The sequence below is a fragment of the Ctenopharyngodon idella genome, chromosome 9 (assembly GCF_019924925.1).
Source record: "Ctenopharyngodon idella isolate HZGC_01 chromosome 9, HZGC01, whole genome shotgun sequence".
Classification (NCBI taxonomy): Eukaryota; Metazoa; Chordata; class Actinopteri; order Cypriniformes; family Xenocyprididae; genus Ctenopharyngodon; species Ctenopharyngodon idella.
This window is the reverse complement of record NC_067228.1, coordinates 2186391-2202478: the sequence shown is the minus strand read 5'-3', so window position 1 is coordinate 2202478 and position 16088 is coordinate 2186391. Positions and strand designations below refer to the sequence as shown.

Genomic DNA, 16088 nt, shown 5'->3' with positions numbered 1-16088 from the left:
TTTTCCTGATATTTTGATGGTTTAATCGAAATTGTAGGGTCATTAAAAACAAATATCACCTCCGAACATCACATTTCACTACTGGTTGTGGAATTCATTCATTTCAGCCCATTCATTAAAGTTTTCTCATAATTGTACTGTTGGCATGATGGCATTTCTTCATGTTCCTGTAGACTGTTCAGCTGAACCAGAGACTATATAGAAATTATAGTACATTGAATAATGTTGGATTTGGACTAGTTGTTTATTTATAGACATGACTGTCATAACTAGAGAACAATAACAATCAACCCGACCCCTCACCCCCCCTCCCTCCACCAACAGTAAAACTAAACAATCAGCGATACAAAAGCCCTCCAGAGACAAATAATCTGATCCAAGACAGTCCGTTCTGCCATCTGATGTATGTCAAAAATACATTTGAACGCCCTCTTCTGTACAACACACAGCCGCATCCATCCCAGAATGCACATACAGAGAGTGTTATACACGTGTGCTGATCTTCACGCAGATCCTCGAGCTTTCGACGGATGGATTTACGGTTCTTCCCAGCAAGTGCTTGTGATAAACAGAATCGAATGCAGCTCCTCCGGAAGGTGAAAACATACTGACAGACAGAAAAGTGGCAAAAGAAGTGAAGCAAAGCAAAAGAACCATGCAATGGCTGCCTTGAGCCGTCCCACCTGGACAGTCTGTGCTGTGATTGGCCAATGCATCAGCCAATCGGAGATCATAGTGATTCATGATATGTGAAACTTTCTAATCCATTTCCAGTGATAATGATCTATAGGCCAGGTACAAAGAAACTCTCTTTCTCTCTCTCTCTCATACACACACACACACGGCTCTAATACATACATCATCCAAACGGTTACACACATGCATATATACATGTTCAAACACACACACACACTCCTGGCTCTCGCTGTTTATTTGAGCGTTCTGCTCTGGATGTTTGTCTCAACGTCCAGTGTGTTTCACTGTCCCGTGTGTGTATTGTGGTGTGTGCTGCATGTGTGTTTGTGTGCTGCGTGTCATCTTCGCTCTACTCTTCCTCTTCCTCCTCCTCCTCACTGATGGGAAGCCCTTCCTCCTGCAGGCAGGATCTGAAGTAGCTGCTCAGTGTCGCGGCCACGTGTCGCCCGCTGCTCTTCGACAGAAAATGACCCTCGTCTGGATAAATCTGAAGAAGAACCATCCAGAAAACGATCAAGAAACTAGACTACCATCAATTGACAGAGACACACAGATGCTGGAAAACACAATGCCAGTCACATGGTTTTCAGTACCTGCAGCGTGTAATTCGCTCCCACCTTCACCAGGTTCTTAATGAGCTCGGCCGTGTGCTGGAAATGAATGTTCGCTGGAGGAAAAACAAACATTATTTTCAAGAATGGCTCAATGGCAGAATAATGCAATCAAATGATATGCTACGATCGCGAATACAGAAGTGGCCAAAAGTGATGTCCAGCCTTGGAAAATTTACATCTTCACCTTTTATTCAAATAGTAATCAAAATTGGTTAAAGATGTTGTAAACTATGGAAGCTTGTTTCCACCACAGAATAAAACAATTTAAAAGAACTTTTTTTCTCAGAATTGCGTGATAATTGCAATTGAAAATGATATAGTCCAAATTGCGGGATATAAATATATATAACTTTTTTCTTAGAATTGCGAATTTATACCTTGCAATTCTGACTTTATGTGACGGAATTGTGAGTTTATATCTCACAATTCTGAGAAAAGAAGTCAGAATTAGGAGAAAAAAGTTACAAGTTAATATTCTGCAATTCTGACACTATAACTCGCAATTGCGAGCTTATATCCCACAATTAAAAAAAAGTCAGAATTGCGAGATATAGATTCGTAATTCCAACTTTTTTTCTCGCAATTACGAGTTTATATTTCGCAATTCTGACTTTTTCTTGCAATTGCGAGTTTATATTTCACAATTCTGACTTTATAACATCAATTGCGAGTTTATATTTCACAATTCAGACTTTTTTCTTGCAATTGCGATTTTATATTCTGCAATTCGGACTTTATAACATCAATTGCGAGTTTACATTTCACAATTCTGACTTTTTTCTTGCAATTGCAAGTTTATATTTCGCAATTCTGACTTTTTTCTTGCAATTGCGAGTTTATATTCTGCAATTCGGACTTTATAACATCAATTGCGAGTTTACATTTCACAATTCTGACTTTTTTCTTGCAATTGCAAGTTTATATTTCGCAATTCTGACTTTTTTCTTGCAATTGCGAGTTTATATTCTGCAATTCGGACTTTATAACATCAATTGCGAGTTTATATTTCACAATTCTGACTTTTTTCTTGCAATTGCGAGTTTATATTTCGCAATTCTGACTTTTTTTAGAATTGCAAGATATAAACTCGCAATTGCGAGTTATAATGTCAGAATTGCGAAATATTAACCCTTCTGAGAAAAAAAGTCAGAATTGCGAGATATAGATTCATAATTCCAACTTTTTTTCTCACAATTACGAGTTTATATTTAGCAATTCTAACTTTATCTTGCAATTGTGAGTATATATTTTGCAATTCTGACTTTATAACATCGAATGCAAGTTTATATTTTGCAATTCGGACTTTATAACATCAATTGCGAGTTTACATTTCATAATTCTGACTTTTTTCTTGCAATTGCGAGTTTATATTTCGCAATTCTGACTCAATTGCGAGTTATAATGTCAGAATTGCGAAATATTAACCCTTGTGAGAAATAAAGTCAGAATTGTGATATAATTTCGTAATTCTGACTTTTTCTCACAATTGCAAGTTTTTATCTAGCAATTCTGACTTTTCCCAGAACTACGAGATATAAACTCGCAATTCTGAGGAAAAAAAGTTATATATATTTATAACTCACAATTTAGTTTATATCACGCAATTCTGAATGAAAAAAAGTTAGTATTGTGAGATAAAAAGTCGCAATTACCCTTTTTATACAGTGCAGAAAAAAACATCCATAAAAAGCAGTTGTGCTTGGAGATTATTTTATTTGTGATAATGCGATGAAACATGCCAAATTGTGCCGATATCATTTTTGGCAAAAAAAAAATAATAAAAAAATCCTGTTATTTTGATAGTTTATCTGAACTTGTATGGTTAAAAACAAAAATCCCCTCCAGACATCACTTTTTGCCACTACTGTACAAAGTGAATATCTGTATGGAATCATTCAGACCAGTGTTTATTAATATATTTATAGAGCATGTATGTGAATTGCATTGTATTACGTATTGCACGTCATGCACATTGTGCGAATAGTGTACGTTGGAAACTGTAACACACACTGACCGTCTGCAGTCGCGTGCAGCAGCATGAGCGTTTGGTCTCTGAAACCCTGTGGATTCTGCAGCACACTGGAGAACTAGAAAACAAACAGTCTGTTCACTACATTCAAGCAGAGTCTGAGTTCACCAACATCTAACCAGCACTTACCTGATATCTGGTGTCGTCCTGAAGAGGAAATCCCAGATAGCGTTCAGAGAAGGCCGAGGCTGAGAGAGAGACAGAGATGAGTTTCACTCACAGAACAGAAAACAATGATGATCTCTGCTCTGAAACTCCTGCTGTTCTAGACACGTCAGATTTTATGTTCTCTGAGGATTTTTTATTTCCTGTCTCTATGAAGCCCCTCCTTCTGAAAAGCACAGTGTGCTCTGATTGGTCGGCTGGAGCAGTGTGTTGTGATTGGTCAAGCACTTTCGAGCATGTTTGGGGAATGCCCCGCCCCTTACCATAACCGCCAGTTTCAACACACTACTAACTAACACAACCAGGCCCCGCCCCTTTATTCTGCATATGAATTATTTAAATGAGGAATATTGTGACATGTTTGTTCCCGGAAGAAACTCAAGACTACAATGGAGGCGTTTCAGGGAGTTCAGAAACACTGACACTGATATAGAGAATAACTCTGTGCTTTGGAGAGCTTTTTCATGCTCAAAACAGCAACATTACACACTAAAAAAAGTTGAACATGTAAAAAAGCACATTCACATCACAAAAACTTACCGTACAAATTCCAATCTGTCACAGGCGACATGGCCGCCGCACATTTAAACAAGTTCTCAGTGGATTTAATCAGAAGAAGTGCGATATATCCTCCATAATCCTGCAGAAAGACGAATGTGGAAGTGTGATGAAGGAACAGTGTTTCTATCATTACAGCAGCCGATACTTAAACCGCGACTTACCCGGCCAAACACGCCGATTCTGGTTCGATCGATGTATGGAGATTTCAGCAGGTACCTGGAGCAACAGCATGATTTCGTTAGCATGTTTCACAGCAGTGTGTGCAGTTTTAGATCACACAAACAGAGCACGAGGGAGAGTAAATGAGGACAGAAATGACATTTTTGGCAGGTAAACGTTCTTACTCAACAGCAGCCAGCTGATCCTGCAGTTCCACGGCTCCCAGACGCTTGTGCACATCCTGTAACACCTTCTGACCCTGGAAACCGCTTCCCCTGCCATCCAGACGAGCTACGATGACATTGTCCGAACTGACCAGCACAGAGTCCCAGTCCACTGCGTACTGCTCATTCACCTGCTGACCACCGGGGGCAGCATCACTGACGCACAAATAAAACACATCAGCACATCATCACTGCCTGCATTTCGATCTGAATTAATGTGCCTCTCCTGCTTCTGGTCATGTGTGTTTACAGCGCCTTTGAAATTCAATGGAATGGAATGTTTTCACAGCTGAGAAATGTGCATGGCACCCTTTCTACTCACAAAAAGTTGTTTATTTCACCTCGGAGCTGCTTGAATTTCACATCACAGGGCTTTAGGAGACTAGTAAAGGTAGTGACACAACTACTCACTTCAAACACCTCCATAAACCCAGGTGAACAGCAGATCTAATAGTACCATATGAATTTATACACCAGATCCATTGTAAGTATCTTTAACCCTTGTGCAGTGTTGAAAACCCTATAACACTCGTGGTGTTCCAGGTCAAAAATGACCGGCCTGCTTATAAATCTCTCAATATGCTACCTTATCACCAAATATTGGATTCAATCTTTTTGTCAGCTTGTTTTCTTTCAATTAGGACAGGTTTTGTATTTATTTTTGAAACTGATTGATCGTTGGCCTCAGTGCTGAACAGATCTGAACACACACACACAAATCTGCTTACATGATCAGCAGAAGGGCGTAAGTGCGGGACTCAGAGAAATCGGGTGGAAAGGCGATCTTCAGCGGCAACTCTGCAAAAACACACAAGGAGCAGTTCAGTGCTGCGTATGACGATCTATCAAGTTCAGCAGTGGCCAAAAGTGATGCCCAGCCTAGGAAAATTTATATTCATATATTATTCAAAATGTGTTAAAGATTTTATAAGCATATTGCATAGTTGTGCTTGGAATTGATTGTTTTATTTGTGATAATGCAATGAAACATGCCAGATTAAAGGCACAATATGTAATTTTTCACCACTAGAGGTCGCTTATTCAAAACAAAGGTGTAGCTTGATGACGCCTTGATTTTGTGAAATTTGTTGTCTTCACGTCTACAGCCGCTGGAAAAGAATCCGATGGGATTCAGGCAGAAATCATATTAATGGATAAACTAATGTATTAAAGATTTATTAACATTACTGTAGTATGAAGCAGGGTGTGACTGAAAGCCGCTGGAGCGATTGCTAATTAGAGACGAGCGAGACACATGTCTCTAAAGCAGTGCAGCTTTTATTATGCCACAGTCGCCGCTTCTGCTTCTTCTGGTCAAGCGTATGTGGGGTAACGCAGCGCTGTTTATCATATTACACACATTTGTGTGTTGAAAGTTGAGACACTTGCTGCACACTGCAGTAAGCTAGGTCGATATTAGTCATGGTAAAACATGGTACTCGCGGTAAATCAAGAAAACAAGATTTAAACACTAAGACTTACTGTGTTGAGTTATATAACAATGATTAGTTTTCTGTCGATGAATGTATACAAACTGTTGTTCCCTTGTCTTATAAAACATATAATATATCAAAGCGTTTTTGGTGTTTCCATGGTTTCTGCTAGGGTTTCTACCCGATACCAAGCTCGTGTACTTGTACTCGTACTCGTAAAAACACCCCTGATACCAAAGACCGATACCTCTTGTGACGTAACTGACAGAAAGTGTCCGTGCACAGAGACACCGGTGGCAGCAGCAGAAACAATGTCAGCCTCAGGGATGTGGAAATACTTCAAAAGTAATGATGACAACACACACATTGCGAACTGCATGCTTTCAGTCCCAATTCGTTATCGATTAGTGAAGGCGGGATAGGCGGAACTGCGCTGAATGACACAGACCAGAAGCGCTCTCTCTCTTTCTTGCGCGCGATCCCAGTTCTCTCAGACAGCACGCGATCAGTTCTCCTCGTGCCTGAATGGTCAAATACACACAGAGTTGTCAAAGTGTCCATCGTGTGGAGTATCTCACGTAAATACAGTCGGTTATGGCTTAAGTCGACGTAAACATTTGGGTGAAAACAGGATATGTGTCAGTATCCATGGATTCGGTCTTAAAGGGACCGTAGCCTATATTTGTCATTAATGTTAATAAAACAACAAAAGATGTTAAATAAATGTATCCATGGTAAATAATGACCACTGTATCTGAAAAACAAGTTTATTTAATTTGTATCTCTATAGTATTTGTTGTATTGTTTGTAAGTTTCTTTTTATATAACAATTATATACATTGGTAATTATGCCCTTTGAAGGTTATTGGACACTGTGAATTTTTGTTCTTTAAGTTTGTGACAAGCACATAAAAATTATTACTTGTTTCATTAGAGTAATAATAAAGAAGCTGTCCTACATTCATTAGTCTCACTGTGTTGTGCTTGGAAAACTGCAACATAACCAAAAAAAAAAAGAGAGAGAGAGAAATTAATTAATGTATAGGCATCGGTATCGGCGAGTACCAGAAAAAAAGTATCGGTACTCATACTCGGTCTACAAAATAAAACGAGAAATCAAGGGTAACGTGGATATGATGATATTGATAGGCGACGCACAAATTTCTCTGGATTAAAACATTCTTGGAAACATTTGGATAGTACACAAGTCAACAAAATATACAACACTGTTCTAGTGGATTTTGGATATTTTAATCCAAAAATCGTACATATTGTGCCTTTAAGCAGACACCATTTTTATCCAGGCTGTCGTACAAAGAAATTATGAACACATTCAAAAACAAGAGAGAACCAATGAAATATTGATAACTGATAATGTTGTAGTCAGTGTATGCTTTTTCCTGTCAGCTATTTGTTTTTCTATGCATTTTTGCATAGTAAAATAAAACCTGTATCTGTAGTTTGTCTTTTTTTGCCAAATCATTTTTTTTTTTAGATAAAAATACCTTAACCAAGTTTAGTCTTTTGTTCAACCGTCAAATATTTTCCTCATATTTTGATGGTTGTAGGGTCATTAAAAACAAACCTCCCCTCCAGACATCACTTTGGGCCACTACTGTATCTTCAAGAGCAAGATACTGAACTCCGGCAGTACCAAACCATCACATTATTCTTTCACACTGTGTGCTGGAGCTGCTCTGTGTGTTTATCAGGTAAAGCTGAGCGGTACGTTACCGAAGTGGTCGGTCTGGATGCTTTTGTACTCCAGCAGCTGGATTCGTTTGTATCTGAGAGCAGCTTTGAGCGCAGAGTTATTCTCCAGTATGTAATAATCTGACGAGAGATCAACAGCACAAGACGTGAATCAACACAGAGTTATTAAAGCAGAACCAGATGGATAAATTAATACGTGAAAACTCACTGGCAGTGTTCAGAGTGTGTATGATCACTGTCGGTGCTCCTGGACCTGCAGGAAGACCAAAGTTAAGACTTTTCTGACCCCACTGGCAGATACTTTTTCTTGTTTTAAACAAGATTTTTGATACATTTTTCAGAAAAACAAGACTTCAGTCATTTTGCTTCTCCAGTAAATGTATCTTGATTTAAGAATGTTTATTTGTACTGGAAAACAAGACAGAAATACTGAGGAAGAACATCATTTTTTGAAGTCTGCTGCTGCGCTATTGCTCACAGAGGGGTGAAAGTTCACTCATCAGGACTGTGGACTGTTACATGAGAGTGAAGTATTTCATGGTCAATAAAGTATTTTAAATTCATGGTCTTCGTACCTTTGCAGTGCAGAAGGACATGTTGGTTGTTGGGGCTAAAAACGGCACTGAAGAACGTGCAGTGAGCTTTATTCAGCTCACAGGTCAGACATCGGCGTGAAAACAAGCCCACTGTGGACACACTGAGCACAAAACAGACCGGGTTATTATTATAGTTTTAAAATTTTACTAGTTTTCATTTTTGTTTTGTATTTGCTTTTTAATTTCAGTTAGTTTTAATGGGGCATAAATAGTTTTCCTCGAAAATCATTACCTTTACTTAGTATTCAGTTTTAGTATCTTTTTAATTTTTATTATCATAGTAAAACCTTTGGTGTTTGTAAATGTGTATTTGACTAAGAGTATCTAATATCTAACAAGCTACAAAAATCACTCAGTGTTGAATTTAGCTGTTTTGCCATTTATTACAGCTCAGAAATACTATTAATCATACTTCCAATATATTAAAACCTCATAATATTGTCTAGAACAAAAAACAAACAAACTTACTGCTTGTTTTTACTTGTCATACATATTTCAAAGATTTCACTTTGCATATATATTATTATAAAAAGTAATTAAACATTCTGACAACTTCAGAATCATAACCAGGTCAGCAGACAGAATTAGTAAAAGATGCATTTGCTTCATTGTGTGAGATTATTCAATGCACTTTCAAATCGGTTGGACTCTTCCCCTTTATTAAAGCACCACAAATGTTTCCATCGCTGATAACTATTATTCATTTGCTTTTATAACAGGCAGAATCATAAAAAAAAAATCCCAAACTGAGCTCTGTCATTTCCTACAGATTATTTTCTCCATTAGTGGCCTGCTGCTGCGCTGAGTTCAAATACATGTGACATTACTCTGCCATCTACTGGTCATTTATGATTCAGCAACATTGATGGATCCACTCCTTTCAACCTCTGTTTTCAGTCGAACCATGTACGAGAACATACGTTTATTCTCCAGGGATGCAAACAGGGAAGGGGAAAAAAGGTGAGAACATTGCGTGGCATGTTATTTAAGACAATATTGGCTGATTAGACGGCAATACTAAGCTGAACTTATGATCTCTCTTCACCGTTCCCACATCTCAGACCTCACATACAAATATTACCCTTTATAGACATAGTTTTTAAAGTAAAGAGTAAAGGAAGCACTGTACAGTACTTTCTGAAACAACCAGTTCTTTATTTACCCTTGTAAGTTCACAAGTACCCCCCCATAAAAACACTTTCTCATTGCATCTATGCAAATCGGTGACCTATTTTGATCTCAAAAAGGTGAGTTGTCACTGAAAGGTATGGAGTTTGCATCTATGATTCTCTGAAATTTTCACAACAATTTTCATTAACAATAATAACCTTAACCAGAGGCCTGGTTTCCCTCTCTACGCTCATCTGAACACACGCTTCTGTTGACAAACAAACATGAACGGACACGAATCTCACCTGAAGAGATGCCGGTGGGTCGGGGAGCCCTCGGTGCTCAGGAAATATCTGCATTAGAACAGACATTGATTTATAGTGTTTTTAAAACACTGTGATCATGTGTGTTACACACAGCAAAAAAAGAAAAAAAAAAGTCTTAGTATTTTTGTCTTGTCTCCAGTCCAAATATTTAAAAATTCTTAAATCAACATGCATTTACTAGATAAGTAAAATGGCATAAGATATTACATCTTGTTTTTTTGGGGGGGAAAAATTAACGAAATTCTCTGGTTTAAGAAAAATAATCTTGTTTCTGTTTTAATTAAGATTATTTTTCTGACCTCATTTGTAGATAATTTTGCTTGTTTTAAACAAAAATACTCACTTAATTTTGATTTTTTTTTCAGAAAACAAGACACAATATATCTAATTTATTATATATAATGTATATAATATATATAATAAATATAATATTTTAAAATATTTGGAAACAAGACAAAAATACTAAGAAATACTAGTTTTTTATATATATTAGTATTTAAAGGGGGGGTATCACACACAGTTTCTGCCAATCTCATGTTAATCTTGAGTACATATAGGAGTAATATTGCATCCTTCATATCTCAGAAAAGTCTTTAGTTTTGTCATATTTATAAAAGATAAATACGCTGTACCGAGTCTATCTGGAAAAAGCAGAGCTCCTGGAGGCGTGTCTGCCGTGGGCAGAGCTAAAGAGTCACGAGCGCGCACAGCTTCTGCGTAGAGATCGTCTGCTAGCTGTGACATCATTATAAACACAAAGGCAACAAAAACGTTCGTGTTGTTTACATTTTATGCACTTACGCGCTGATTGCCAACAAAACACAGACATCTGATGCAGCTTTACTCACCACCCGCGATCTGCAAATCCAGCGCCGAACTGGGACTTGTTTACAAAGTATTCATCACCGAAATCCCGGGAACAAACAAACATGTGTGCAACTCCGTTGCTGCCCCGGAAAAACAAACTTCACCCTCTGTTCCCTTAACGCTGGGTTCTTTGGGAAGCTGAAAAAGGTAATCTTTCCCTCACAACCAAAAACACACTCCGTCGGTGACAGGAGCTGCGTCTCATTTCGGAGGCTGCATCCTTCGGAGATCGCATTTGAAGGCTGAATACTCCATCAAGGATGTCATATTTAAGAAAAGTAACCGTAATAAAATTGACTGATATTCATTGTGAGGCGTAAAATACTGTAATTTCTTTCTTACGTTGCAATCTAACGGTTATTTTTCTTAAATGAGACTGCCTCGATGATGTATGCAGCCTTCAAAGGGTGCAGTCCCTGAACTGGGACACAGCCATTGTTGAAAAATCTCTCGGCTTCCGTATCCCGAACAAAACGCGTTGATGGGCGGCTCTTGCTCTTGCTCTGGGTGATGTGTGTGTGTGCACATTATCAGGGAGAAGTGCCTATACAAGGAATTCCACCCTTTATTACGTGATAAAGGGCCACACTAGAAAATAACTCTCCGAATCCTGTACCGAAACCAGAAGTAGTCATTTGGCACAGAAATACTCCGTCATACGTCCAACTTGTGTTTTGAAACTTTGGCCATGTTTAGCATGCGAATGCAACTCTTTAACAGTGTAAATAAGAATGCATGAAATAGCATTGCACCCCCCCTTTAAATACTAATGCATATATATATATATACATACATACATACATACATATATTTTTTTTCTTAGTATTTCTGTTTTGTTTTCCAGTACAAATATCTAATCATTTTTAAATCAAGATTCATTTACTTGAGAAGCAAAATGACAAAGGACATTGAGTCTTGTTTTCTGAAAAACATCAAAATTAAGTGAGGTTTTGCTTAAAACAAATGAAAAGCAAAATTATTTTTCTGACCCCGTTGGTAGATATTAGTTCTTGTCTTAAGTATAAACTCCCTTAATTTTGATTATATTTCCAGAAAACAAGACTTAAATCAAGATATTAAGAATTTTTAGATTTCTGTACTGGAAAACAAGACAAAAATATTGAGGAAGGACATAATTTTTGCAGTGTGTTTGTCGGTCGCTTCATTATCGCCAATGGAAATGCAGAAAACCGTATATACAGTACGTATGTTACACAAGTATGAGAGTCATAGAGATCCTGTTTTGTATGTAGGAGTAAGTTCTCGGCCGTGTTTTACTCACATGGTCTGTGCGCTCTCATCGTAAGCCAGAATCTGTGTCACCTCCCAGTTACCTGACGTTAGATGACGCACCTCATTCTGATCTGCCCGCCCCTAAATAACCACATGACATTATCAACACCGGACTGATGCTATCGATCACACAAACAGATTCGCACATATTGGCATCACTCCTGGAGTATCTGTACCTGAGAGGTGAACATGGCGATGTGGTGAAAGTCTCCACGTCCTCCCTGCTTCACCGGGACCGTCAGGAAGAAGCGGCTGGCGTCTCGTGAGAAGAACGGTTCCTGGTTCTGAAGCAGAGAACCAGCAGTGGAACACCAGATGCATTAAACTCATGTGACTGAAGATCATTATGCAAACATCTAGTGGAGATTCACCTGTTTTGAGAGCCAAACTTCTGATGTTTCTTCATGTCTCTGAAAAGAAACATGACCATCACTATCATCAGCGTGTGTGAGTGCGTATGTGAGTGACTGTGCAAATGCTTGTGCATGTGTGAGTCCTTGTGCATGTGAGTGTGTGTGTGTACCTTGATGCAGGCTCCAGTGGTAGAGTCACAGACAGTCAGAATTGAGACGTTCTGTGCTCGATTTAACCAGCGCACTGCTGTCTTGGTCTTACTGATCCACTTCACCATCACCACATAGTGTTCCCTACAGACACAGAGAGCGTCAGTCACGTGCTCCAACCTCCATCACAGACACAAACGCACTAACACTATACCTGAGCTTGAGCTCATCTGGTGGTGTGAGCTCTAGCGTGTGCGTCGGTCCGTACAGATTGACTACAAATAGTTTGACCACTGGATTGGGCTGCCCAGCCTGCAAACACAACACGCGTCAACACTTACACTTACAATAACATCAACAACAGAAATAATTAACGTTCCTCTACCCAGGGTTAAAAGCAGGGTTTAGAATGACAATAGCCCAGGGTTCAGGTGCAGTGTGAAAAAGCCCTATTATCTCCCACTTTTTCATACTTAATGCTCTTTTTACATCAAATAATGCTTTGTCTTCACTTACCCCACCTGCTGGGTAATATATCTGAGCATGAGGATGTAAAGGTCAAGCTTAGCCACTTACCTTGGGATACGGGTACTGTTTGCCTTTCGGGTATGCGGAGCCGGTGAAAGTGGGCAACACCATGTTTGGCACCAGACTGTCATTCAGGACCAGAAATGCCAAGCGCTCGCCGTCAGGTGACCACCAGTGTGCCACATGCGTGTGCAGGACCTCCTCTGAGTTTGTTGTAATGGTAATTGGTAATTTGGTCTTTTACAATAGGTTCAGTTATCTGTTATGTATGAGATCTCACACTGGAGTCAAACACAAACACCTGAGCATCACGTCACTCATCATGTCGCACCAGAGGAAACATGCATCATCATTAGAGCTGCACGGTTAATCGTTGAAAGGTCGCAAAAAACACGTGATCTTATTCAATGACAATGATTCAGTTATGTCTAATAAACCTTTGACAAGTACGATCATTCAGATCTGCGTTCTGATCCTGAGAGAGCCGTTGTCATGAATAAATATGAAACAGCTTCACAAACAGTCTTTTCAACATCACAGTGTCATTATTTCTGTCTTAATAATAATTCAAATTATCACAGAAGTACTGAGATAAAAGTTTATAGTTCAGATATAAACACTGATGCCTACAGTAGCAATCAAAATAGAGTAAATCACAATTTGAAAGTAACGTGACTCTTGAAATAAAGATTGTATCAGTTACATCATTACACCAGTAGGTGGCGACAAGTGACTGTTAAATGTGTTTGTCATTGAAACGTTCATTCAAGAGATTCGTTCAAAAACTCCAGTAATGAAACAAGCATTTATGAGTCATTGAATCATTCATTCAAACCAAAATTTAAAAATATATAATCAAATTAATTACTTTTAAATAGACTGTAGCAATTAACCTTTTGTCACCTATAGTATCATTTTGAACCTATGGAAGCTTGTTTCCGCCACTGAATAAAAAATAAAGATAACTGCGACTTTTATGTTATGTAGTTATGTCAGAATTGTGAGAAATCAAGTCAGAATTGCGAATTATAAAGTCAGAATTGTGAGATATAAAGTCAGAATTGCATGATATAAAGTCAGAATTGCGAGATATAAAGTGAGAATTGCGAGTTATAAAGTCAGAATTGCGAGAAATAAAGTCAGAATTGCGTGATATAAACAATTGCGAGTTATAAAGTCAGAATTGCGAGTTATAAAGTCAGAATTGCGAGAAATAAAGTCAGAATTGCGAGTTATAAAGTCAGAATTGCGAGATATAAACAATTGCGAGAAATAAAGTCAGAATTGCGAGTTATAAAGTCAGAATTGCGAGTTATAAAGTCAGAATTGTGAGATATAAAGTCAGAATTGCGAGTTATAAAGTCAGAATTGCGAGATATAAAGTCAGAATTGCGTGATATAAACAATTGCGAGAAATAAACTCGCAATTCTGACTTTTTTCTCACAATTGTTTATATCTCGCAATTCTGAGAAAAAAAGTCAGAATTGTGAGATAAAAAGTCAGAATTGCAAGTTTATTTCTCGCAATTGTGAGTTTGTCGCAATTCTTTTATTTTTATTCAGTGGTGGAAACAAGCTTCAATATGAACCTCTAGTAAATTACATCTTATTTTGTTCAGTTGTCTATTCAGAATCGTGGGAGAATCGTTTTTTGTGATTCTAAATGTATCAATAATGGTGCAGCTCTAATCATCATCATGTCATATACTCCTGAAATCATCTCATATACAGACATATAACAGAGCAAGGTCTCACCTTCATAGAGCCAATCAGCAATGCCATTATAGATGATGCCCTCCTTCCCAGATGAGGTCAATCTCAGCGAGTTAGTCCTGACGTCCGACTGATAGTAAATATTATTCTCAAATATGTACACCTACACATACACAAACACAGGGAGTAATGCAATATTGTAACCATAACGCATTACTTTTGAAAGTAACTTTCCCCTACGTGGCACATGTAGTACGTCCGAACCAGAGACCTGCATGCGCGACTATTTCAACTCAATTTTGTGCATTTGATAGCTGCTTTCAAATGGTCACGTGCTTATTTGTGTTCACGCTCTCAGATTGTTAAATGCTAACATTCTTTGTTCTGTTATTTTATATGTGATGTTTAATGCAATGTTTAATTAATTGCACCGGATTAGAATGCTAATGTTGGATTCATTGCTTGTGTTAGACTACATGAGAAAATGATTTTTGTCTACCTCATGTAGGAGATTTAATGCCGGTGCAGGTTCGGGTCACGTTTTTTATGTCAAATGGGTCGGGTCGCTTACGGACTATAATTAGTGTTTCTGTCGGATATCGGGTCAGGTGTTCTGTTAATTACTGCAGGTGCAGGTTTATCAAACAGGACCCGTGCAGGACTCTGATCCGAATTACATTCATACTATATAGAACATACTTTTTTAGCACTCGCAAAGCAAGTACTCATTCAAAATAAGTACCTACTCAAGAGAATATGCGTTTTTGGACGCAGCCATAGTTATGGCCTGATAGTAAAAGTTGAGCTCACCAGCTGCTGGCCCTGAACGCCCCACGCCGCATGCTGCAGTTTAGAGTTTAACACCTCTGGAGGGTCCAGCTGCAAAACCTCCCTACACACACACACACACACACACACACACACACACACACATAACAGCTTTTACACTTCTGCTGCAGTAGATGATTGTTGCAACATGCGGTCACGCAACAACGTGTGCTCTCGCATCAACACAACACGCATGCATCGCCTTGTTGGACAAAAATATTTTGTAAGTAAAGTGGTAGATTGTGTTTTTTTTTGCGCAAACAAAGCACTCAAATCGCTTCATAAAATTGGGATTGAACCACTAGAGTCACATGGATTAATTTTATGATGTCTTTACTAACTTTCTGGGGCTTGAAACTAGTAGTTGCATAGACTGTCAATGGAGGGACAGATATCTCTCAGATTTCATCAAAAAGATCTTTATTTGTGTTCTAAACATGAACGTAAGTCTGGGTTTGTAACGACATGAGGGTGAGTAAATAATGACAGAATTTTCATTTTTGTGTGAACTAACCCTTTAAGTCTGCTTGTAGTAGCAGAATGATGGCTACTATGTGCCAACAGGGGTAAACTGTATATTCGTGCAGTGTGCACGTCAAAAGATCAAATCCGATTTTAAGCTTGTGACATATAAATGCACACATCAATTTAACCCTTTATTGCACATAATGTATAGCTTACATAGATACATTGACTATATTTGTTTTCATAGCCATTGCAAATTGTTTCG

The 16088-nt window shown here is 38.3% G+C and overlaps 1 protein-coding gene across 2 annotated transcripts in view; it reads right to left on the bottom strand.

Annotated features, from left to right (window-relative positions):
- LOC127519082 (inactive dipeptidyl peptidase 10-like) overlaps nt 1-16088 on the bottom strand; it is a 69486-nt gene continuing 53398 nt past the window's right edge. For both annotated transcript variants that reach the window (XM_051906522.1, XM_051906523.1), the window contains exons 7-26: nt 15341-15422; nt 14573-14693; nt 12866-13020; nt 12504-12601; nt 12310-12433; nt 12158-12196; nt 11963-12070; nt 11776-11867; nt 9606-9653; nt 8170-8291; nt 7803-7847; nt 7616-7714; nt 5177-5246; nt 4410-4604; nt 4227-4281; nt 4045-4144; nt 3469-3527; nt 3325-3397; nt 1290-1363; nt 1-1183 (exon numbers count right to left, since the gene is read on the bottom strand). In XM_051906522.1, coding sequence (XP_051762482.1) covers nt 1046-1183; nt 1290-1363; nt 3325-3397; nt 3469-3527; nt 4045-4144; nt 4227-4281; nt 4410-4604; nt 5177-5246; nt 7616-7714; nt 7803-7847; nt 8170-8291; nt 9606-9653; nt 11776-11867; nt 11963-12070; nt 12158-12196; nt 12310-12433; nt 12504-12601; nt 12866-13020; nt 14573-14693; nt 15341-15422 — 1897 coding nt within the window. In that variant the 3' untranslated portion in view covers nt 1-1045. The remainder of the gene's footprint in view (nt 1184-1289; nt 1364-3324; nt 3398-3468; nt 3528-4044; nt 4145-4226; nt 4282-4409; nt 4605-5176; nt 5247-7615; nt 7715-7802; nt 7848-8169; nt 8292-9605; nt 9654-11775; nt 11868-11962; nt 12071-12157; nt 12197-12309; nt 12434-12503; nt 12602-12865; nt 13021-14572; nt 14694-15340; nt 15423-16088) is intronic.